The following is a 25881-nucleotide window of genomic DNA, read 5'->3' on the forward strand; positions in this document are numbered from 1 at the left end:
TCCTGTGGTGGAACCCCTGGCTGAAGGAGAGGGGTGGGATAAGTATCCCCTGATGGGATACTTAAAAGAATTCCAACTTGGGGGAAGAAATGTTTGAGGTAAAATCCTTAGGTCTATATCTGCTGTTTCCCAAGGGAAGGCAGATGGTTTGCCAAGATAACAATATTGATTGGTGATCAACAATAAAAATATCTATTTGACCCTTTTTCAGAGTTGTTCTAATTGCATTCATCTGACAGCTCAGGAGACTTTACAAATGCAAAAGGATTATTAAAAAACAAGATAACAGAAAACAGATATTCACAATCAGAATAAAAGAAAACACAAAACAACTTTGTTTTAAAGTTAGATGAATTAGAGAGAACTTGAAATTCAAAAGGTTACTAATAGAATAATAATACAGATATAAATAAGGATAAATTTCTCCAGAGATAAGAAATGTTTCCCAGATAAGCGGTGATATTATTCCAATTGTCCAGATTAAACACCTTCTCTATCTTCAATTTATAATGTGTTTTATTTTAACAGGCATTTCTATGAAGCATACCAATACTATTTCTAAAGGAGAACTCAGAAAGCATACAGGTTGTCAAAGATCCAGTGTAGAGGTTCAGATTCCAGAAGGGTTCTCCAAACACAAGTTTTAATGAACAAATGTGGATAGTATCCATATAGATGAAGTTAGGTATCAACTGAGAATGTAATTAGGTTGTTCCCTAATAATTTCTCTTATAATATCAATCTCACCTGATAACGTGATTGATAACAATGGGATCTGGATGTTGTAAGAGTCCTGCCAATTTCATTGGAATCTCTGAAAATCTCATACGGCTGCAGTTAAAGATCTAAAATGAAGCAAGAAGACAAACCTTAGTAATTCCAAAGTAATAACATCTGGAGAAATAGGTGGGCTCAAAGTCAGCCCATGGGATGTTCTAATTGTAAGGATCAGATCTATACTGTGATAAGCACTAATGTACAGGTAGTCTTCAACTTATGATGGCAATTGAGTCCAAAATTTTTATTGCATAGTGAGACATTTGTTAAATGAGTTTTGGCCCATTTAATCTGGCTTTCCCACTGACTTTGCTTGTCAGAAAGTTGCCAAAGATAAATCACATGACATTGGGACACGGTAACCATCATAAATATAAGTGAGTTGCCAACAGTCTGAATTTAGATCATGTGACCAAGGAGATGCTGCAATGGTCGCAAATGTGAAAAACAGTCATAACTCATTTTTCTCAGTGCTGTTGTAACTTCAAACAGTCACTAAATGAACGGTTGTAAATTGAGGACTACATGCACTGATTTTTTTAAAATCTAAGTATTCATGAGGGTACCTACTCATGGTGAATTACTGTTATTGTTTACAATCTGCCTGACTGATTGGATCAGTACATTGGGCTCCTTTGATTAACAATGTCCTCCATCAAGATCCCAATATATGCCTTCTCTATAGCACTGCCTATCCTCTTGAATAAAGCCTGCACTCTTCTGTGATTTAAAAGAGCCCTGAACACCGGGGTCTTCCTCCTGGCCTTCCCCTAGAGGGACCCCCTGCTTCATTTCCATCCAATCTGTCATTCTTTCCACTCTTTTTTTCATCTATTTTCTTCCTTTTAGTTGCTTTTCTTTGTTTTGATTGTTCTTTACCAGCCAGTCATTGGGCATTGGCTGCATGCATGTACAATAACATGCATGTACAATAACAACAACAGCAATAAGTCCACAAAATAGTGGACTTCCAATTATTTTTAAACAATATAATTAAAACTTATCTAAAGAGATTCTGACAGTCTAGTTCAGGGGTGTCAAACCCGTGTTTTGATGTGTCACACGCTGGCTATGCCCACTCCCGGTTTAGCGAAGGGGGAAAAAGTTGTGGTATGTCATGTGACGACAACATGTCATTGCGAATTTGACACCCCTGGCCTAGTTTGTTAATGTAGTAGCTCTTTAAGCTTGCAAAATTGAAAAGCTGCAATTTATTATGCTTCCATTACACTATTTTCAAATTGCTGCGAATAGAACTAAGCAAAGGATATGAACTTGGGAAGATATAACAGATAAAAAATCCAGAACTGAGAAGCAGAATTGTGTGAACTGAAATTCCAGTTCCCAAACATGAAAACTGCTCAGCCCCCGCTTCCAATTTTATTTCTTGAATATAGTTGCTAATACTTAATGTTTCATATTATGCACCTACGCAAAGAATCATATGCAACATAAGCAATACATACTCAACACCAAGATGGATTACAGACTATTGACCAGCTTGTGGTTAGGATTGATAAGGAGTGAAGCTAAATTTAAGGTGGTTTGTGAAAAACCTCTTCATTTAATAAAATATCCTGAACAGCAGAGACATACTGACCTGGCGAAAGTAGCGGTTGCAATTGATATATTCTTTCTCATGACAGTCTTGGAGTTTGTTATATTTGATATAGAGCCACAGGGCCTGCATTATGCTAGCACGTGTCTGGGTATGGACACCAAGCAGGCGAGCCAGACGCGGATCTAGCTTGTATTGAGGAGGCTGAAATGACAAGGTTGCCTCATTAACATATCTGCTGTCCTTTTTTTTTTGTAATCCCAGCCCCCTTTTCAATTTCTAATCTATTTTCTGTAAAAAATTTATTTATTTATTTATTTTTATTTATTTTATTTGATTTTTATACCGCCCTTCTCCCGAAGGACTCAGGGCGGTGTACAGGCATGATAAAACCGACAATACAATATACAGGTTTAAAATACGATTTAAAAAACGTATTTAAAATTAGCCTGGTGATTAAAATTTACCATACTAAAAAACCCCGTTTAAGATTAATAAATTAACATTAAAATCCCAATTTAAGCCAGCCCCGCGTGGATAAAAAGATGAGTCTTCAGTTCGTGACGGAATGTCCGAAGGTCAGGTATTTGGCGTAAACCCGGGGGAAGCTCGTTCCAGAGTGTGGGAGCCCCCACAGAGAAGGCCCTTCCCTTGGGGGCCACCAGCCGGCATTGTTTAGCGGACGGCACCCTGAGAAGTCCCTTTCTATGGGAGCGTACAGGTCGGTGGGAGGCGTGTGGTAACAGCAGGCGGTCCCATAAGTACCCAGGTCCTAAGCCATGGAGCGCTTTAAAGGTCGTAACCTTTAAAGTCGTAAAGGTCGTAAAATGAAATAAAGGATGACGCTTCTGCTGAATTATATGAGCGAGAGAACGCACAACACAGTCTAGTATTAAATTTAACCTTAAGTTTCCTTTAAAGGGAATTAAATGCAACTGTATAATTATCTTTATCAAATGATCCACAATTTACAATGGAAAGCAACTTTAAAAAGAAAATTGTGAACTTCTGGAGGCAAATGAGAAACTCAAGTTGTACAGCTTTGCCCAGGTAGAGAAACTGAATGAAAAAGATCCCCGTGGGCCAGGATATGTTTATCTTCTTTCCAGTAAAGCGGGGGTGGGGGGGGTTCCTAAACCTTTTGCTACCATATCTCTCCCTTTAGTGTAATCTCAATATACATAATTTCCTTAAATAGCTAAAATGAATACAAACAAACAATGAGAACGGTGGGTTTATTGTAATGATAAAAGGTTCTTCACACTTTCTCAAGACTCTATCTGCACCTGCTCAAGCAGGTAAATCTCTGAGTTTGTGAAATCCTAACTTAGAACGTTACAATTGGTCTGTTCTGGCAATTTGCCTTCTTACCTGATGATCCAGCATGAGAAGCAGAGTGCATTTTACATTTACATCACCAGGGCGCTTGACCTGAAAGCCATCTGTCTCTTGGGTTGTTGGCATCCGGTGCCACTAAGGTAAAAAAGGCATAAGTAATATGAGTCTTTAGTATCATGATGGCGAACCTATGGCACACGTGCCACAGGTGGCACACAGCACCCTCTCGTCGGCACGCAAGCCATTGCCCCAGTTCAACTCCGCCACGCACGTGCTTGCACCTCCCACTGGCCAGCTGGTCGTCAGGTCTCTGCTATGCTTGCGCAGGGGGCAGGGCAGGGGTCATGTGTGTGGGGATGGGATGCATGTGGGGTGCGTGCAGGGCAAGGGCATGCGTGGGGGGCAGGATGGAGGCATGCAGGGAGGTTGTGCGTGCATGCATGGGGGTGTGTGAAGTTCACACATGCATGCACTGAAGTGGGGCGCATAGGAACTGCGCACACAAATGTGCGGGGACCTGGGGGAGGGGCAACTAAAAGGTAGAAAATAGATGAAAAAGAGTGAAAAGTGGAAAGAATCCTAATTCTTCTTCTACAGTATTGACTACTACATCTCGGTTAAGAATTTTTATAATCAGCTTGAATAAACAATGAACTTAAATTATTTCAAACTACTGTGCTAAATTTACTAATAAAAGATAAATCCATGCAATAAAATTAACACAACTTCTAATTTAACAAGCATAATAACAACAAAAGAAAAAAAAGGGGGATGGAAATTATAAACAAAGCGTATTCTATACCTCTGATCTAACAGTGTAAAAAGGGAAACTTTGAATGTAAAATTATATTGGTTCTAATAGAAGCAAAGTCCTTATGTCAATTTCTTAGCCATGGATCTAAGTTCAACATGAATATATAAATGCTATGAGCTGTCTATTTTATAGTATATTTAGCAAGATACCAACCTCCACCAGGTGATTGTCTGGTCCATATAATTCTTTGTCTAGTTCAATAACCAAGCTCTTGAAAAAGGATGAGAATTTTCTCTTCTGTTTACTTGGCTGTGACAGAAAGACAAATGAAAAACCGAGCTTTACCATTCTCACAATCACTTTAGAAAACAACACTTGTCCAAAACACTTCACTAAGTGAGGGATAAGTAAATGATGTCACCTTTAATATTTGTAACATGCAATATACTAATTATATAATATTTATCACCACTGCAACCCATAGATACTCTGGACAGTTTAAAATAAGGAGCAGTGAATTCAGGAACAATTTGATCTAATGGTTAAGGAACTGGAGTGAGCAAATTGAAGTTCTAATTCTGCCTTAGGCATGGAAGCTAATCATGTGACTGGGGCTGTTAGCTTTTCTCAATCTTAGGAAAAAGGCTATGGCAAACCACTATGGAAAATCTTGCCAACAAAACTTCATGGACTTGTCCAGCCAGTAACCAGGAGCCAATAATGACTCAAAGGCACAAATATATGTATTTCGGGTAAGGCAGCAAATGGAAAAGTAAAAAATAGCTATTATTGTTATTTTGTCTAAAAACATAGTCCTCTATCATATTCTTCAAGAATATGATTATTTGAGTATCTAAGTTAGATATATTAAGCCAGATCTCAAGAATTCTAATTTAATTGGACATTGCAGTAAGCAGAAACTGAACTAGACTAGCCTTTGGTCTGGTCCAGCAACACCTTTAAACATAAATTACTGCTTAAAGTGGACAAATACATATAATATCTTTAGTTTATGCATATTAATAAAGGATTAGTCAACGGTTAAATGAAGCAATAGATTAGCTGCCTGATGCAAGACCTGTTTAATAGGAAACAAGGCAGTTATCCAGAGGAAACACACATTTGTCATCTTCTATCTGCCACAAAGTTATCTCTTAACAAAGAAATTTCATTCTTACATCATCAAGAAGTTTGCCTTCCACACGAAGTTCCCAAGAGGCTATACGCTCACCACCCTCAGACTCCTCTTTGCCAGGAGTAAAAGTGTTAGAGATGTAAATACGCAGCTTCCGCTTTTGCTGAAAATTTAGACAAAAACATTAACTGCAAGCAACAAAGAAATCATCATATATCATACAATCCACAAACCAATTTTATGGTTTTAACCTTTTCCCCAAGATAACTTAAAACAGCAAAACTAGTCACACTGTGGATTCAGATTGTCTCTAATAGGGTTTTAGCTGATCTTCTCTCTATCATAACCTTATACCGTCAAAGGTTTCTTGATAGCTTCTTGGATTTCCATTCTTTTGCGGGCAATTGTCTGGTCTAGCTTGCGTTCAAAGGCTAGTAAGTCCATGTAGGCCTGAGACTCCGGAACTAATTCACGAATCTACAGAAAAAGAATGGATTATTAGTTAGTTAGTTATCTAACAAATGTTATCACAGAAAATTCTAGTGCTTCTGAAAAAATATACATAAGATGAATATCAATTAGTATTATTATCCAGGATTGTGACCAGACAGAGTTTTCTTATTTTTTCTGTCACTGGGAAAAATCAATGTAATTTTGCCCTAATTTAAAAAAGAGTAAATGTACCTTTAGTTCTAGAAGGTGACTGTGAATATAACCAGCACAGAAATCTCTTTATAAATTAAAAGTGATTTAATAGTTTACTAGGCTAGTCAATAGGATATAACACACGCCAAGCCCTCGGAAGCAACTATAATCCACATAGGAAGATTTGCCAAAAGGTAAATAAAATTTCATAGTAAATTCATTTAGTTTCTCTGAAAGACAATAAGCAGCAAATACTATTCTAGAAATACATGAGTAATTGATAGTCTCAAAGTCCGCTATATTTCTCCCCATTTAGATCAAATGTGCTCACTCTTCTGACTTTTTATCTTTAATGCCAATATACTGTCCCAAAATGAGAACTTACCCTCTGTGGTAGGATTTTGTCAGCCATCTTCCGCCTTTTCAATCTACAAGAATTGTACATAAAATAATAAATGAACGGCCCCTGTAGGAAATTCATCTTCATTTTTTTACAAATATAATGAATTGACTACAATCTATTTAATGTGTCACAGAAAATAATATAATCCCAAATGTTCTCCCCAATATTTAAGTCAGAACAGGGAACCTATGACCTTCCACAAGCTGCTGAAATATCTTAGCAGTTTAGTCCATAAGATGATGGCTGCTGTAGCATGTAGAACACCAGGGGACCTAAGATGTACCACCTTTGTCTAAATTAAGACTTTCCAGATTTTTCAGTATCTTATTTCAGTTAGACCTTTTTAACAAAAAATTCAATTCACAATAAAAAATGAGCCTACAATTTTGATTAATATTTTGTTTTTAATTAAACATAAATTGCTTCTTTTAAAACAAAAAGGTTAGATGAAAATATTATTTAACATTATAAATGACAGAAATAAATCAAATTTAATGTAAAGGTATTGTGTTGCTGTATTTTATTTACAAACTGGAAAATTCAAAGTTTGAAAGATAGAAGTGAATAACGTAGATTTCTTTAACATATAATACAAACACTAGCAATATAATATAATCCAACCACTGTTTTAGAACTTTAAAAGAACTGATTTTAGCAAACTCAGAGACAGTCTAAGAAAGGTTCCATGGATGAAAATCCTAAGGAAGAAAACTCAAGAAGTGTGGGAAAGTCTGAAAAATATGATCATAAAAACCCAGGCCAACACAATACCACTGAAAAAAACCCCAAGAAATCCAAGAAGAAACCAGCATGGTTGCACAAAGATCTCTCTGATAAACTGAAAGACAAAAAGGACAAGTACAAAAAATGGAAAGAGAGACACATAACTAAGGCAGAATGTCAGCAGACAGCCTGAATCTGGAAAGATGTAATCAGAAAAGCAAAGGCTCAGAATGAACAAAGACTTGCAATAAAGTCAAAGATAATAATAAGTTTATTTCAACATATAAGTAACAAGAAAAAAGTCACGCAAACAGTCAGTCCACTAAAGAGAGAAGATGGCAAGGAATTAATGGGCAGGAGAGAAAGTAGAGCTGCTTAACTCATCTTTGCATCAGTCTATAGCCCAACCTAGCAAAAAAAAATCTGTAAAAGACAGACTAGAAATAAAAATTAAAATAAGCAAAGAAATGATAAGAAAACATCTGTCTGATCTTACTGAATATAAAACATCAGGACCTGACAGATTACACCCCAGAGTTCTGAAGGAGATGGCAGATATTATCTCAAAATCATTGTACCATATCTTACAAAAATCCTGGAGCACCATGGAAATACCTCAGGATTAGAAAAGAGTTGATATAGTTTCCAACTTCAAAAAAGGGGGGAAAAGACCCTGGAATCTATAGACCAATCAGCCTAACATCAATACTTGGGGTGATACTGGAAAAATTAATAAAAAAACAGACTGGCGAACATCTCCCATGTTTCCCTGAAAATAAGACCCAGTCATATATACACACACATGTATATCCTCCAAAATTTGTAATTAGCTAACAAACCATACTCAACAAGGAGTTCTTATTGGTGCTACATCTACATGAACAGAAGTAAGCAGGTATTATTTTCTTTTCTTTTTTTAATAAAAAAGTTTATTTTAACATTCATATCCAATAACATATTTAATGTACTGTTGGAAGAAATATCCATCTGGGTTCAGTTCCAAGTGGGGACAAAGACACTGGAAACATGGAGGCTGCTTGGAAAGATGGTTTAATGGTGGTCAGGATCACATGGCTTGAGATCCTGAACAGAAAAGGGGCCTGAGATCCTGTGTGCTCCCTGGTTTTATGATTTTTCTGAGCTTTGACCTTTCTGGGGCACAGGAAGAGTATCCTGATTGGTTGTCAGACTCCCAGGGGGTGGGGGTCTTAGCTAGCCTTGCTGGCTGTCTCTCAAGCTTGCTTGAGCCTTGCCATGTGGTGAGTTTCAGTTGTATTGTGTTGCAAATCATGGGGGGATTGAGTGAGCTTGGTTGAAGCCTTAATTGCCCATTGACAAAGGTGGGGAGAATGAGTGAGCTTAGCTGAGGCTTTTAATGGCCCATTGACAAAAGTGGGGGGGAGTCAGGAAGTTGCAGGGAGCTCCTTTGTCTTTAAAATATGTTTCTCCATTTCTCATCCAGGAAGGTATAATATTCTGCTTTTTAAAATATTTCCTAGAATATTTCATTCTTCTAGGAGGGGGGTGGGTGCTAAATTCCTACAATCCCTACTTTTTTTTTTTTTTTTTTCAAAACGTGAGTTTTGAAACATGCTCTTGGCAAAAATTAAAATTGATCAAATCAGTGGGTGCTTTTAATTTTCCTGATGCAAAGGAAGCCATTGATAGGGACAACAGAAAAAAAGATTCCTTCAGTGGCTCCCAAAAGCTTTCAACCATGAAGGTCTAGCAGCCAGGGGAAAAGTTCTGGTAAGAATTTTACAGTATCCAATTTTCTATGCCAATTAATTTCAGCAGTTAGATATCACTTTCTGAGAGCTTCCAGTCAGGTCAAGCAAGCACACATCCCAAAATTTTCACAGCCATGGTTTTCCTTTAAATTACAGGCTGCTCATTTCCAAGGGTTGGTTACGGAACCTGCCCTAGCTCTTACTTTAGTCTATCCAAGATTTTTTTCCAGTCCAAATTGAGGTTAATCAGTGTGCAATCCAGGCTTTTTCCTTTCTTCTTTTTTTAAAAAAAAATTACACACAATGAGCCCTGGGACTTCTACTCATGAGACCACCAGTGCAACATATCTTGCTTTACTGGGCAACTGGGCAGCATCATTTGTGAGTCATAGTCAGGGCTTGGGTTTTGGATATCACTTTTTCTGCTATCTCTTCAAGAGAGGAATTGCCTGAGGGGAATGCCCCTCCCCCATGGAATTAGCAGGGAGATCTGACTCCTTGGGCTTTTAGTGCCACAGAGCAAAAATCAACCTAGAAGAAGCTTTGTGTGGAGGTAAGTGAAGGGAATAGTTTCAGTCTAATTCTGAATGGTGTGTCTCTCTGTGTGTGCCTGTGTATGCAGCTACCTTTACAATTCAGGCAATACAAACAATACAAACATGCTGGACAAATTTCCCTACCATTAGACAGAAATCTAAGGTGTTCAGAACTTGCTGTGGTAGCCACTCAAATACAATCCTTACATGAGTACTTTAGACTGATTACAATGTAAATGAGACAAGACAGAAAACCTTACAAGGAATTTCCACCCTTCCCCATAGTCTTTCCAGCTGTCTTCTGGGAATTGAAAAGAGTCTTTTAGTCTTTACTTATACATCTCAGGGTCCTTTCTTTCATATCTTTTGGGTGGCATGCTTGTTGGTCAGTCAGGTTTGGAAAGGTCTGCTCCAATCTGGTTGCTGTGATGGCTTTCAGTGGGGGCTGGATTCAAACTCAATTCCTGGCTCCAACAAATGGAAGGTCTCCTCTGGGGGCAGCATCTGGAACCATGTGCTCTGCTTCCACAGTTGCAGAGTCATCTTTTCAGGGCTGAAAGATATTAGAACAGAATCTCCTCCACTTTTGTGGGTAATCTTCTCAGGAAAGGCATTGTAACAGGATTAAAAAAGGAGGGGGGTAGATATCTTGCAGGCAGAGTTTGAAAAGAAACAACACATCAATATTGCAGTTACTAAAAGATAATGCAGTTTCAACAACTGATGAGAAAGAAAAAACTGGATTCACATGCTTCAGGAACAGGTAAAATCATTTAAACACACAGTAAATGCAAGACTGAATTTTTTTTTTCTCTTGTAAGTGAACTTAAAACGTTTCCTCATAAACTTATCTTGTAAGTGAACTTAAAATGTTTCCTTATAAACTTGAGTTTTTACTTTAAGATAAAGAGGAGAAAAAAGCAGAAATGAAAAGTTCTGTACCCTATTCCCGGTGGCCACACGAAAATAGGGCAAAGGCTTTCTTTCTTTTCTCTCTCTCTCTCTTTTCCCTATTTTATTGCTTCAACCTTTTGTTTTTGTTTTTCCCTAACAATTTAAAATTCTTGTCTCTAGAGATCAAATACATTTTACAGTTACAATTACCTCAAGGGCCCACAAAGACAGACATACACACATAAAAAACAAGGAGGACAGAGAGGAAAACAAAACTCTGAGATTTACACACACACTGATCATTCCCGCCATAAATCTCAGTTAAATTAGGGAAGGCACAAATCTTAACAGACAGACCACGTGGTTCCATAGAAGACAGAGAAAGAGACAAACAAACAAACAAACAAACAAAACCCAAACATTCCTATTTATATATTTCCTTTTCTTTTAAGTACCTTTATTTAGCCAAATTTGTTTCCTATTCTCATCTTTATTACACAATTTCCTCAATTTCTTTTCCACATACCAGGTAAAACTGGCAGCCTCCGGGCACTCAGGCCCCAGCAGGTTTTCAGGGATTTCCTCCACCCTCGAGCTACTGCTTCCCATGTTTCCCTCTCCGATGTGAGGTTTTATTTTTCACTTTGGCCTAGCCGGGTGGATCCTCCTACAATTTTCAGAAAAAAAAGTTCTGGGAAGGACTTCGACTCCCTTCTGTCGAAGTATGGGCACCTTCCTGTTAAGGGAGCTTCCGGTTTGGATCAAAAAAGGTGATCCCAGAGGACCTACTGCCCTGCCAGTAGGTACGAGCACCTCTTCAACACTGCTTCCTGCTTCCTTTTTAGCATACCAGGCAGTACTGGCAGCCTCCGGGCATCCAGGGCCCCAAGCAGATTTCCTGCTTCCTTTTTTTTCTCCTTTTCTCCTTTTTTTACTCTCTTAATTGCTTCATTCACACTTACTTTCCTCTCGCTCGGCTTCCATTCCTAATAAACACAAAGTTCCACGTTTGGCTTCCCCCCCTTGCTTTCTCTATCCTACCGGTCATGGCTCGGTGGAGCTAGCAGTAGGTAGAGGTGCGGCTAGAGGTTGCTCAAAGAGGTGGAATCAGACTGTTTCCTTAGGTGGAATCCCACACACACACTTCTTCCTTCCCTAACAGAAGGTCCTGTGCTCTGGCAAAACCCCCATGCTCTCCAGACTTTTGGTCTTTCTGCGGTTAGGAAATGCACAGAGGATGCAAGATCCAGCTATGATTGGGAGAAGGGCTCTCTCATTCACACACATGCAGGCATACACATATTTCCCATGCTTTTCCATGCTTAAAATTAAAATTTAGAGGTACTCACCTTCTTTCCAAGCAGTCTTTGAGCTCAACACTCAAAACCCCTTTAAAACCTAGTTCCAAATGGCCAAGGTCCAGGAAAACTTACCCACAGACTCAATGGGTCTGCTGCTAGCAAGGGAGGCTTACCTGGGCCAGGTCCATTGGTTAGGTTAGCTTGGAGTCCCATCTGGGTCGCCAATTGTTGGAAGAAATATCCATCTGGGTTCAGTTCCAAGTGGGGACAAAGACACTGGAAACATGGAGGCTGCTTGGAAAGATGGTTTAATGGTGGTCAGGATCACATGGCTTGAGATCCTGAACAGAAAAGGGCCTGAGATCCTGTGTGCTCCCTGGTTTTATGATTTTTCTGAGCTTTGACCTTTCTGGGGCACAGGAAGAGTATCCTGATTGGTTGTCAGACTCCCAGGGGGTGGGGGTCTTAGCTAGCCTTGCTGGCTGTCTCTCAAGCTTGCTTGAGCCTTGCCATGTGGTGAGTTTCAGTTGTATTGTGTTGCAAATCATGGGGGGATTGAGTGAGCTTGGTTGAAGCCTTAATTGCCCATTGACAAAGGTGGGGAGAATGAGTGAGCTTAGCTGAGGCTTTTAATGGCCCATTGACAAAGGTGGGGGGGAGTCAGGAAGTTGCAGGGAGCTCCTTTGTCTTTAAAATATGTTTCTCCATTTCTCATCCAGGAAGGTATAATATTCTGCTTTTTAAAATATTTCCTAGAATATTTCATTCTTCTAGGAGGGGGGTGGGTGCTAAATTCCTACAGTACCATCATATACAATTAATCGGACCTGCCCGGTCACCACCCCCTTCCTTTTACTCTCTTCCCTTCTCTACCTTCTTCTACTTTCCACAACCATCCTCCCCCTCTCTTATCTACATCCTCTCCTCCTTTCTCCCTACTCCTTTCTTCTCCCTCTTCTATCCCTCTTCCTTCCTTTCCTCTTCCTCCTCTTCTCTTTCCTACCTCCTTCTCTCTTCTATTTCCTTCTTTCCCATCATTCTGAAGTGGTAGCCAGGCAGCTCCGATCTTACATTAATTATACATCTTCAATCATCTTTGTACATTAACTATCAATCCATTTTCTAGCCTCATCCCCCCTCCCCCTCCCTTCCCCTTCCTCCCCCCACCCCCCGGGACTTCCCAGAACCGAATACAGGGTATAAAACTAACAACAAAAATTAAAATATAACACAAATCATAATCCGTAGTCACTCCTTAAAACCTCAACTCCCCTTCCAGAAACAAAGAAAATATATTTCTTCCAATCCATTATATATCAGACCATTCCACTCCTAGAGTTCTCAGAAATTTCCGATTGAGTTAGTGTTTGTTCTTGAATAAAGCACATAGTTTTTAATATCCAGCAGGTATTATTTTCAAGGGTGGGTGGGTGTCTTCCACTGGCTCACCTTGCAGCGGCAGCCCCACCCAAGGTGAGCCAGTGGAAGACACCCACCCACCCTTGAAAATAATACCTGCTGGATATTAAAAACTATGCGCAGTAGAGACCCGAAAACCAGCTGGCTGGCAGGAGGCGCGCACGCATGCACAGCAGAGCTAAACTGGGGCAATGACTCGTGTGCCATCAGAGATGGTACTGTGTGCTACTTCTAGCACACTTGCCACAGGTTTGCCATCATGGATATAGGGTCTTCTGCTTGAGCTTGGGTTGGAGTAGGCGGCCTCCAAGGTCTCTTCCAGTTCTATTCTGATTAAATTAAATTAGAATTGCTAAAAAAAACTTGTTTAGAAAATAGCTGATGAAGTTGTATACACGGCAATCCTATTAAGGTACTAAATATTTCTCTTATTTTTTTAAACAATGTTACTACTAACTCTCATTTTCACTAACTTCTGAAAACATTGGAAAAAATGAAATGTTAGTTATTTTACCTTCCATTTGACATTTTCAAACCTTGGCTTTTTTCTGCAAATGCTTTTGTGACATAATAATGCTTTATGATATTTGTAGTGTTCTTTCCACATAGTTATAAACTGAAGTTGTTAAAAAATGCCAAAATATCCAAATATTCCAATTAAAGTTGAAACATTTGGTCCATCCATTCATAATATGTTTCTTTTTTCTGATGCTTGAGGAAAATTTCCATCTTTTCTGAACAGAAATGTTTCCTAACCCAAATCTGCACAAACAGCTGCAAAAAATCTTATATTTAAAGTGCTGTTTTTCATAAATTTTATAACTTTCTTCAAAAAGAAAAAAAGAGTTTGAAATTGCTTTGGACTCTCAGATTTATGTGAACTGATAATTAGAAATTTGACATGATTTTGTTATTTCAGTACTATTCTTGCAAGCAAGCAAGGAAGGAAGGAAGGAAAAGAAAAAAAGAAAAGAAAAATGTTTTCACCAGATCCTCAAAATGATATTTTCTAGAATTGTTGGAAAAAATTCTGAGGATTTTTGTTTTGTTTTGGGAACCAAGCAGTTTTTCCTATAAGGAGCATCTCCTTAGCTTTAGTGATGACCAGTTAAGAGTTCTTAAGAGACTTCTATTACTTTGGTGGATGCTTGATGAAACACTTCAATGTTATGCATTTTAAACTTTGAAATTTAGCATAAACATTTTTGCTCACCTTCAAAGCATTGTGAAAGCAGGTAGCAGCAGTGGCTAGGATAGGGGGTTTTGCACAAATTCATCTTGGGTGCCAATTACGCTGTTTCATAACAGAGAGGCCTTACTAATGGTCATTCGTACTCTGGTCACTTTCCAATTGGACTACTGGAATGTGCTGTATCTTCAGTTGCCCTTGATGATCACCCAGAAGTTTCAACTGGTCCAGAATATGGTAGTACACAACACTGGATGCCTCTAGGTCCATCCATGTTACATCTCTGTTGCATGAGCTGTACTTGCTCTCTTTTTTCTTCTGGATGTAATTTAAGGAGGTGGTTATTACTGAGGCAGGTCATTATTATTTGCAGGATCACCTTGAGGGTATCTGCTGTGCCACCAGATTGGACAGAGTAGGCACACTCCTTTCCTTTACCTGATGCCTTCTAGTGGGACCTAGGACCTTTCTATGACTGTTCCTGCTCTATGAAATATTCTTCCCTATGAGATTGAGAAGGCTCCCACTTGCTTAATCTTCCAGAAAGCCATAGATTATTTTTTCTTCCCTCAAGCCCTTGTCAGAGCTGTAAGATAGGCATATTGATTGCATCAATGGTGACTGGTTGTAGTGCCAGATTTCTTTATTTCTGTTTTTATTGTTTGTTTTTATCTTTTTATGATCTTTGGTTTTATATAACTGTTGTGAGCCATCCAGAGTTGTAGCTCTAAGTCAGAAAGCCATTCAAACCTTTTCAATAAATGTGCCTAAGTGTACTTCTTTTTCTTAATCTCGATTTTAACGTAAGTATAGCAACATTCATGTACAGTATTTCTACAAAAGAATGTTCATATTTTTGACAATTACTATCACAGTAAAACACCAAATTAGTGGGCCATTCAGGGTGACAAGTGAGGATAAACATGAAGGTAGAAGAGAGAGAAATATAACTGGAGTGGGGAAAAGGAAGTAATCATTATTTCTTTTCCTCACGCATGTTAGAAATGGTATCCAAACAGTCCAAGTTGAATGCTGCAAAATACAGGGGATAGTAGGGAATTGTGAGAGCGCTATGTGCAGTATCTGAAAGCATAAACTAGTCAGATTAGTCAGAATGTAATCTTGCAACATGGAGGAGCAAGAAAGCATGTGTGATTTCAAAGGAGAGATGGAAAGGGGCAACTTGAAGGTCTCTTCTTCCTCTATATTCTAGCAAAAGAAGGCAGATAGGACTCAAATGTTTTTGTCTCCTCCCTAGAGCAGTGAGTAAAAAGGCTGGGAGCACTTGAGTGGAGTCACTGTGTTTTCCTTCAGCCATTACAGATGTAGCCTGTAATGTTTTCAGGATGCTAAAACAGCCATATACTACTAAAACTCTTATATTTGTTTGATGGTTTGCCCTTCAATAGGAATGGTGCAACATAGGGCAACAACGTAGGGCAACGTAGGGCAACAACGTAGGGCAACAATTTTAAAATCAAATACCTCAAATGGGCTAACTGACAGAATGCATCCAAAATCTGGGACCAATGGCTCCTGTGGGATTAACATTTGGTAAAGTGTCAGTACCGCTACACTGTTAAAGTCATCCACAGTCACTGATAGTCATTTCCAATGCTTCCTGGCTATTATTATCCACAGGGACCAACATTCCATATTACCTGGACCATTTGACCTATATAACCAGGTGGCACAGTGGTTAGAGTGCAGTACTCCAGGATACTTCTGCTGATCACCAACTGCCAACACTTTGGCAGATCGAATCTCACCAGGCTCAAGGTCGACACAGCCTTCCATCCTTCCTAGGTTGGTAAAATGAGGACCCAGATTGTTGGGGGCAATATGCTGACTCTGTAAACCACTTAGAGAGGGCTGTAAAGCACTTACAAAGCGGTATATCAGTCTTAAATGCTATTGCTATTGCTATAACACTTAACTTCTAGAGATTATCTGGATTAAAAGCATATCTAATGTGCGTCATGGTCTGCTACAAAAATGTAATTGATTTAGAACAACTCATCAATGGGGGAGGGGGAACCCTTAAGATTTCTTTTTCTGAAATAAAAAAAATTAAATTAAAAAAATCCAAAACATTTGCGTTCTAAATCATCTGAGGACATCTTAAATCATTTTACTTAAATACAGTCACGTATATAGATGATAAAAGTGTTATGTACAATAAATTCAGATGCATGTATTTTATATATCCAAAGATTCAAAGATAAGACTAAACATTGACATTAATCAGAGAAAAGAGGACAGCAAATTGTTGTTTAAGTCCAATAATTATTCTGAGTAATAATGAGATGTTATAAATCAAACGATTTAATATTGGTAATATAATGTAAATTGAGGCATAGCATATATTTATCTGGAATAATAAAAGCTAAAGAAAAGGGACAAAAATAACACGCTTTGGAGCTATAAATGAAATTCTGCCAAAAACAGATCAATTTCAACTCAGACTTCTCATACAAGGGGAAAAAAATGTAGCAATTTAAACTGAATAATGGTTTTCAGCCTCTGAAAATGAGTAGTAGTAAGCCAACAGTTTTCTGATTTACACCTTTATTTTCTCTCTGCAGAATTTGGCCTCTGAAATCTCAAAGCCAGATGTTTACAGCTGCTCAATTCTCTATATAACATCTCCTTTGGATCAAGCTGGAGAAGAAGAATTGCCAAGAAACTGAATGTCATTTGCAAACCATTTGCTTTTAAAAACAGCTGGTAAAATGAGGCCAAGCAGAGAAAGTTGATGGGCCAGAAATATTTTTGAGAAAAGAACCGCCTATAGTTGAATTCAATAGAAATAGTTTATATAGTTAGAATAAGAAATAAACTTGAAAGCAGGAAATGAAGGAGGTAGAAATCTATATTAAAATGAGGTGAGGAAAAATGAGTTACAACTTCATCTTAACACTGTATAAACACTCTAAAAATGTGATTTATAAACCCTAATGTGAAGTTAAAAGTACTTCAATATGTGTTTCCTCCACTATTGGTCAGTTCGGCATGATCAAACAAATGTCCCAAACACTTCTAACTAATGGGTGTGTATGACATACTTGTACAGTATATGTGTATGAACATACCTATTAACAGCTGTTCTCCAAAACAGTACAGGAACAAAACAGAAACATGCATTTATATTAATAATTTTTCATTAAAGTAAACTGCTTACAGATCATCCTTGACTTACAACAGTTTATTTAGTGACCATTCAAAGTCACAATGCCACTAATAAAAGTGACTTATGATTGTTTTTCACACTTACAACTGTTACAACATCCCATGGTCACATGATCAAAATTCAGATGCTTATTAACTGATTCATATTTTTGATGGTTGCAGTGTCCTGGAGTCATGTGATCAGCTTTTCCAAACTTCTCACAAGCAAAATCAAGGGGGAAGTCAAATTCATTTAACAATCTTGTTGTTAACTTAACAACTACTCACTTAAGCTATGGCAAGAAAGGTCGTAAAATGGGGGGAAATTCACTTGACTTAGCTTAGCAACAGAACATTTGGGCTCAATTGTGGTTATAAATTGAAGACTACCTTTATAAAATCAAGTTCCTCATTATAAAATGAATGTATTTTCATCTGAATTATTCCAACCATTTTCTCACACACAAATCATTATCTCCATATATAAAAGCATACTCTATACATAGACAATCCCTTTCCTCTAGGAAAACAAAAAAACTAGAACAAAGTAATTAAGAAAAAGAGTCATCTCACTTAATAGGGAAAGAAAAGGACGGGGGGGACGACTTGGTGGATATGAGATATGGGCAGTATTAAGTAATTAAGGAAAGTTTGCTTGTCTACTGACCACATAGTGTGAATGAAAGGAACTGAAGTTGCAGCTGATTCACTGATCAAGGGAATAGTTGCTAGGTGGCAGTTGCATTCCCTCAAGAAACACCTCCAACTTAACTATCAGTCTTAAAGAGAGAGGCAGTTCAGTGCCTGTAAACTAAGAACAGGAGAACAAGCAAGAATTTTGTGACTCAATGAGTCAAGCTCTGACTTCCTACTTTCATCAATTAAACATCGAATTTAACTGAGGAACCAAAATTACAGCACTATAAACACAGAAGTTAAATTTTAGATTATTCAAATTTATTAACAGTAACCAGTATGAAACTAGAGAGCCAGGGGCAGGAGGATGCTTTTTATTTTATTGCACAAGTTGTGAAATGTACAAATATCTGCATGTTGAGTATGTATAGTATACGATTGGAACAATGAATTCTTGGTTGTCAAGGTCCAATTAAGGCAGTTGAGTTAGGCATGTTTAGAGACAGAGAGCATGTAGACAAAATCTTCCAGGATGTGACAGCTTAATCTCCTTTCTGAGATAATACTTTCTTTGCTCTCAAGGAGATAAGGGATGACATATTTTCAAGGATGAAGGAGATGTTCCTGTTGACAGACCAAATCCTTGAGTAGTAGATCTACGTGTCATTGTACAGAAAATATTCCTCAAAGGGGGACAGAGGGGACAATTCCATCATTATAAACATAGAAGACTAGTAAATTTATATTCAGAAATGGTCATATTACCATATGGAGTACCAGACATTAAGCAAGTTGAAAACTAAGTCCTTCATCCCAGGCATCCACCTATACTTGACCAAGTCCACTTTACTGCATTGTATAAAGAAGAGTTGATGGTTGTTGTTTTTTTTGATATGGTCAGAAAGGGAAATGAAACTAGGGAAATACATGAAATACTATCCATACACTGTTTCACATTAAAGGTGGTAGTCTTCTATTTACAACCAGTTGCTTACAACTGAACTCCCCCACCCCCGAATAAGCTACTTATGACTCGGTTTCAAAGTTACAGATGCTGATGCACCCCACAGTCCCATGCCAAAAATTTGGGAAGATTTGCCCTTACAACATACCACAGAGATGCTGCAGGCTCCACTGCATTGTAACTCAAGGACTATCTGTACATTATGTACATCTGTAACTGGAGAAGATTAGGGCTAAGGCATTGAGGCAATGCAAATTAAGTCAGCACACATTTTTGCTGACAAAGTTTAAAAGAATGCACAACTAGAAGGAAGATCCTTTTGTCCTGAAGAATCAGTGTGAACTCTGGATTAATGGCAACGAGCCTCCAAATACCATTTATAGTGCTAAGTCTCCATCTCCTGCTTTGTAATATCTCAGAAGTATATTACTGGTTACTATGAGAAACAAGATGTGAATTAAATCTTAGCCTAATAGTTATTGCAATGTCCTAAATGAGAGAGAAGCTTCGTATAAGCATTACAAAAGGATTACGTTCATCAGGCAAGCAGCCCCTCCCAAGCAGCATTACTGTCTGCTGCTATTTGCACCTCCACCCATTTCCTTGTTTTCGACAATATTTTCTATTCTTCTCAGTAAATGCATTTAAGTAGTGTACTAACCAAGCCAACCAAACTTTATTGTTGCTCAATTAAAACCAGTTAGGTACTGCAATCTAGCTGGGCAATTCTTTTATGTTACTGGAGAGGATGGGCTGTTTTAGGGAAGTGGATCGTTTTAAGCTTTGTTAAGGATTCAACAGAAAATGATCAGATCTTTGAATCATCAGAGAAGGCAACATGAGGATCATATTAATACTTTGAATCATTCCATTTCCACTAACTTAAGAGGTTGAGAAAGCCTGGTAAGTATTTTTGATTCTGGCTAACTGAAAACAGAACTTGAATGGATTCAATCTCTTTTTTGGCTTACCACAACAACAAGATCTCCAACAGTCCCTCCCTGTTGTGTTGGGAATTTGAAGCTAAACAAAGCATTCTGACAAAAGTTATGCTTCCAGAGAGACAAAAAATTTTCACAAAATGGAATAGAACAATTCTAAATCTTGTGGCATACTTTAACTAAATGATTTATCATAATAAAACAAACAAATAAATGCAGTCTCTTGATAATAGAAAAATTCATTAAAGGTCTAGATCTCATTGCAATAGTAAATCTAAGTGGGCTACTTTACTTTCAGGCAACAGGTGAATATTCCTTCGCATAGACAATGTAATAACTTAATAAATCTCTCTCCATTTTAAAACTTAGAGCAAAAGACAGGAAACATTAGGTTTGAAACCGATAGCTGTGGTTTTAAATTGTAGAAATTTTAATATGGCAGCTGTGTTCAGAAATGCTGAAAATACTAGTTAATTCAAAAGGTAAATGATTCTTAAAATATTAATATTTAAAATAAAAGAGCGTATTTCTGTTAAGCAACAGAAATATGCTCATTAACTGTTAATATTTTCATTAACAAATCATATATTTTAGGGGATTTTAGGGGTTTAAAGTTATTCAGTAATAGAGATAGCTTCTAATAAGACACTCAGTAGTCTCTTATCCCACCAAGAGACTGAAGTACTTGGCTGATTTGAACATAGGAGCTAGTAAATCCTATAGATTATGAGGTGAGCAACTCATGAAAACCTTTTATCTAAGATAAAAGGTGCTAGCAGATTCCCCTGGGAGGGAGAAACATAGACTAGCATGGCTCCCTCTTACGATGTTTACAGAATGGGTTTTGTGATTCTTTGTTTAGTATTGCTAGTAATTCTGTTTTCCAACATCTAGGATACGGGAGGCCAGGGATATCAAAATCAATTATTCATATATCCCTCTCTTCCACAGGCATGCAATGTTTTTCCAAGATGTGTTGGCAAAGAAGCATCTGGGACAAATGTGGAAGGTAGCCAAAGCTTAACACAGAATACTACCTGGAATCCATATTACGTAGTTGTCCATGGTATTTTATCATGCAAGGCATTTAGAAAATAGGCACCTTAGTTTCAACAAAGTTAAGGTGCATAATTTACTGGACCTGCAAAGTTAATTGGGCACATGAGCCAAACAAGTTTCTCCTTATCCCTGATCCCATAAATATATAAATAAAAATATAATAAATTATACAACTTTTCTTGTCCCTTCATTTATCTTGAAAAAACTATTTCAAGATAAATAAGCTGTGGTGGTGCAGTGGTTAGAATGCAGTACTGCAGGATACTTCCGCTAACTGTCTGTTGCTTGCTGTTTGGCAGTTCGATTCTCACCTGCTCGAAGTTGGCTCAGCCTTCCATCCTTCCGAGGTCAGTAAAATTAGGACCCAGATTGTTGGGGGCAATATGCTGACTTTGTAAACCACTTAGGTAGGGCTCTAAAGCACCATAAAGTGGTATATAAGTCTAAGTGCTACTACTATTGCTTTCTGCTCAATACTAGAATCTGCCCAATTACATATCGTTGCTATGAGACAATCTGGTATAACCCCTTCCCTTATCAATACAATTTCTCTGCAATTTTGAAGATCCTCATTGTCAGACCTGGAAAGACACGAAAGACACCTCCCAGTCATCTGACTCCAGGTGCCAGGGCAAGGCGTCCTTGACTCTCTGAGAAAGGAATGTTATTTTGGCTACATATCACCCATACTCTATGCAATCCCCCCTCCCATTTTCTCACAGTAAAAAAACGTTGCAGGCCCGAAGGCCCAATTATAAAAGATGATTTCCAGGTCTGACAGGTTGCCCGCCCCCCATCAGAAAAATGTGTCCTGGAACGAGATTAATACAGGGGGTTAAAATCATTCACTTAACCATCCTCCCCCCCCCCCCGGGGGATCTTTTGGCTTATCAGGATATTTGTCATGGAATTGCTTAACCAGTCTTCTGCCTTTATATTCCAACTCTTAACCCAAGTAGCGTCAGACAAAGGGTACCTTTTCCAATGAACTAAATACTGTAATTGACCTCTGAATAATCTAGAATCTAAAAATTTTTTCACCTCATAATGGGTTTCCCCTTGTACTACTATAAAAGGAGGAGCTAGTTGGGTCTGGGGTCTCAATCTAGACCCAAAGGCTGGTTTCAGTAAGCTACTTGAACTTTCAGTTGGGTAGGGAAAACCTGGAAACTTTCAGATTCGGGTTTTCCCAGATGTGTCAATATGACATCTTCAATAAAAAGGAACTTTGAAGAAACTTAAGCCTCAGAGTCTTCTTTCATTGGGGGTGTTACTTGGAACCCTGATACTCAAACTTTAAGTACCATTTGTTCAGCACAGTCATAATTTTGAATGGTTGCTGAACAGGATTACCTGTACCTACTTCATCAGTATGTATGACTAAAGCAAAGGAGAACTTTAAGATGGAAGACATTTGGGGAGGAGAAGGAAAGGAAAATAAAACGTTTTCCATCTTTATAAATATCACACATTTCAAGACAAGTTTCATATACAGAAGATTAAAAAAATGAAACAATATATATCTGTCTTTTCCACTCTTTTATTCACATATTTGTTCAAAATGTATGTTTCTTTATCAAACATACACAATCATAAAAGACTCTTGATAGTTCACACTAATAAATAAAATACAATAACAAATAGAATGCAGAGGATGTTCCTTGGTTAACACTGGTAATCAGGACCAGAAGTTCCATCGTAAATCAATGTGATTACAAAGGGAAATATTGTGTGAATCTAACTCCTTAGTAAAGCACTCCCAGCACTCCCTGGATATCATTATTAAGCATATCACTGGGGATCATTTTCATGTGACTGTGACTTCCATCTTCCTGCAGGCTGCCCCTTTTAGATTGTAAATTGCCATCATGTCACACAGGACACTGCAACAATTTGAAATCTGGGCCAGTTGCTGAGCACTCAGATCACAATCAGTGACAGCCGGAACTTTGAGGATAGTCACAAATAATAATTGTTCAATGTTTTCCTAAGTTCAAACAGTTGCTGAATGAGTGGTCACTAACAAACATTCCACCTATTTTACCTAAGTTCTTACCCTCGCCTTTGTGTAAGTGCTGGAGATGGTTGTGCCTGAGGAACAAGTAGACGCTTTCGGAAAGGATCCATCAGGGATGGTGGCATTCCAGGTCTCATTGAAGAGGCTGTACCGTATGGAGAGCCTGAAGGAGACCCCACTTGTAATCCTGCCATAGGCATCCTTCCACCAGGCAGCATTCCAGGGCGCTGGCGTGAAAGAAAAAAAAGAATAGGCATTTTAGAAAATTTGGTCATGCAAATATCAAGAATTCATAGGAAGCTTAAAAGACATATTATCAGACAAAGTTATATATGGGCCTCTGGTGGCTCAACAGGCTAATGCAGCCTGTTATTAACAGCAACTCTTGCAATATTGCAGGTTCAAGTCCCACCAGGCCCAAGGTTGACTCAGCCTTCCATCCTTTATAAGGTAGGTAAAATGAGGACCCAGATTGTTGGGGGGCAATAAGTTGACTTTGTATATAGTATACAAAATGGATGAAGACTATTGCCTGACATAGTGTAAGCCGCCCTGAGTCTTTGGAGAAGGGCGGGATATAAATGCAAATAAAATAAAAATAAATAAAATGAATAAAAGTATGGAATACTAAAGTGAATAGTAAGCCCAAGAATTTTATCCTGGCTTGATCTTTAAATGCTTTTCATGCTAGAGAGAATTAAAGCAAGAAAAACAAAATTACATATGTATATTAAAAACACACAAAAAATTACTCAGTAAAGGCTGGAATCTGCAATGATAACAGTGTAATAAAAAGCCCAAGAATTAGAAACATATAAAAGCAGTGCAATATGCACACATCTCTCATTTAGAACATGCACATAAGAAAGAAAAAAACTGCATGACAAAATGGAAGTAAAATTTCCAAGAAACAGTTACACTGCAACAACGGAAGGAACTATAAATCTACATTTACATCAAGTTGTAACTTAAAAGAAAATTGAGTTGGAGTTGTTTACCATCTATATTGGTAAACATTTTACATTCTTCATCATCATCATCATTCTAACCATTGTCTATTCACTGCATGTTTCCAACCATCATTCTAGCCATTGTCTACCTTCTGCATGTTTCCAAGCAATATAGTCTTGAGCTTTCTTTTGCCAATTGGGCCCACAATACTGCTGATGTCATTGATTCATCTTATTTTAGGTCTCTTTTGTGGATGCTTTTTATCAAATGGAATCCATTCTATATCTGCCATTCTATATCTGCCAGCTACTATTAGTTCTTCTTGCTATGTGACCAGCCCATTTCCATTTCAATTCTTTTACTCTCTTGATTTTTTTAAATTATTTTTTATTTTTATTTTATTTGCATTTATATCCTGCCCTTCTCCGAAGACTCAGGGCGGCTTACACTATGTCAAGCAATAGTAAATATTGTATATTTTCATTAGTTCTCTAATTCATGTGCAGGTCTTTCTATCTTATCTTGTAATGCCCGGCATGTATCTTTCTATGGTTCTTTGAGCCACTTCTAGCCTTTGTGTCGATTGTGAGGTTACTGTCCATGTTTCGCTGGTATATGTTAGAACATGTAGCACACATTGATCAAAAACTTTTCAGGCATAGGAGAAGGTTGTTTGAATGGTTATTATACATTATATATTATAGATGGTAAGCCACTTCATCAATAATATCTTAGATATACAAATTGTATTACTGTTGTTATTATTATATTTTTATCCCATCATATAAACACATATAAGTACAAGCAAACACACATATACACTCTCCAGGTGGTGAATGTTCTTAATACCGAAACTACTATTTCCTATTTTCCACACAACAACAGCACTATGATTGGGCTGAGACAGAGTGATTAATTCAAAATCACTCTGTTCGCTTCTGTATCGAAAAGAAGCCTAGAATTCAGTCTTCTGATTTCTAGGTCAGCACCTAGAAACCGGCTCTCTAATTCCAAGACAATTCCAAGATGTAATTCTAAAACAAGATTTACTACATGTGTTGGAATGTAAAAGAATGTAAAAATATTTGAAAGATGTACAGTATATGCAGAAGATCTCGAAATGAAACTACAACTTTTCCTACTGGATATAATCTCAGGAAAAAAAATATAGTAAAGAGAAATATAGTAATTTAATGAAATAAATGTTTACAGCAGAGAGAAAACTGGAAGAAAGATACAATCCCATCAGTATCTCATTGGAACTTAAACATGGTGAATATATAGCAATGGCAAAAACCAACAATGTACAAATAGTCCTTACTTACTCACCATTCAAAGTCATGGTAGTGGTGAAAAAATAACGTTATGATCCGTTTATGATCATAAACGGATCATCCCTCAATCATGTGATCTGCATCATCCCTCAATCATGTGATCTCCATAATGCCAGTACATGTTGTCCAGTGCCTATTTTTTGTTCCCCCCCCCCTTTTGCAGACACAGAGATTGGAAAAGAAGGGACTGCAAGAAAGAAAGCTGTTTGCTATTTAAAAAAACACACTAAAGCAATGCAATTGCATCAATGTCGACTGGCGTCCCCCAGGGGGAGGGCCTTCTCTGTGGGGGCTCCTACCCTGTGGAACGAGCTTCCCCCCGGGCTTCGACAACTACCTGACCTTGGGACCTTTCGCCGCGAACTTAAAACTTATTTATTTCATATGGCTGGACTGGCCTGATTTTAAA

General features: G+C 37.9%; 1 protein-coding gene across 1 annotated transcript in view; it reads right to left on the reverse strand.

Moving 5' to 3' along the window:
* Positions 1-25881, reverse strand: part of SMARCD2 (SWI/SNF related, matrix associated, actin dependent regulator of chromatin, subfamily d, member 2) — a 46487-nt gene that overhangs the window by 4388 nt on the left and 16218 nt on the right. Inside the window, exons 2-9 of the mRNA XM_058183346.1 lie at positions 23227-23414; positions 6593-6635; positions 5917-6039; positions 5606-5725; positions 4641-4736; positions 3707-3808; positions 2378-2539; positions 748-845 (exon numbers count right to left, since the gene is read on the reverse strand). Of these exons, the coding sequence (XP_058039329.1) occupies positions 748-845; positions 2378-2539; positions 3707-3808; positions 4641-4736; positions 5606-5725; positions 5917-6039; positions 6593-6635; positions 23227-23414 (932 nt within the window). The remainder of the gene's footprint in view (positions 1-747; positions 846-2377; positions 2540-3706; positions 3809-4640; positions 4737-5605; positions 5726-5916; positions 6040-6592; positions 6636-23226; positions 23415-25881) is intronic.

Source organism: Ahaetulla prasina, chromosome 4 (assembly GCF_028640845.1).
Source record: "Ahaetulla prasina isolate Xishuangbanna chromosome 4, ASM2864084v1, whole genome shotgun sequence".
Taxonomy (NCBI): Eukaryota; Metazoa; Chordata; class Lepidosauria; order Squamata; family Colubridae; genus Ahaetulla; species Ahaetulla prasina.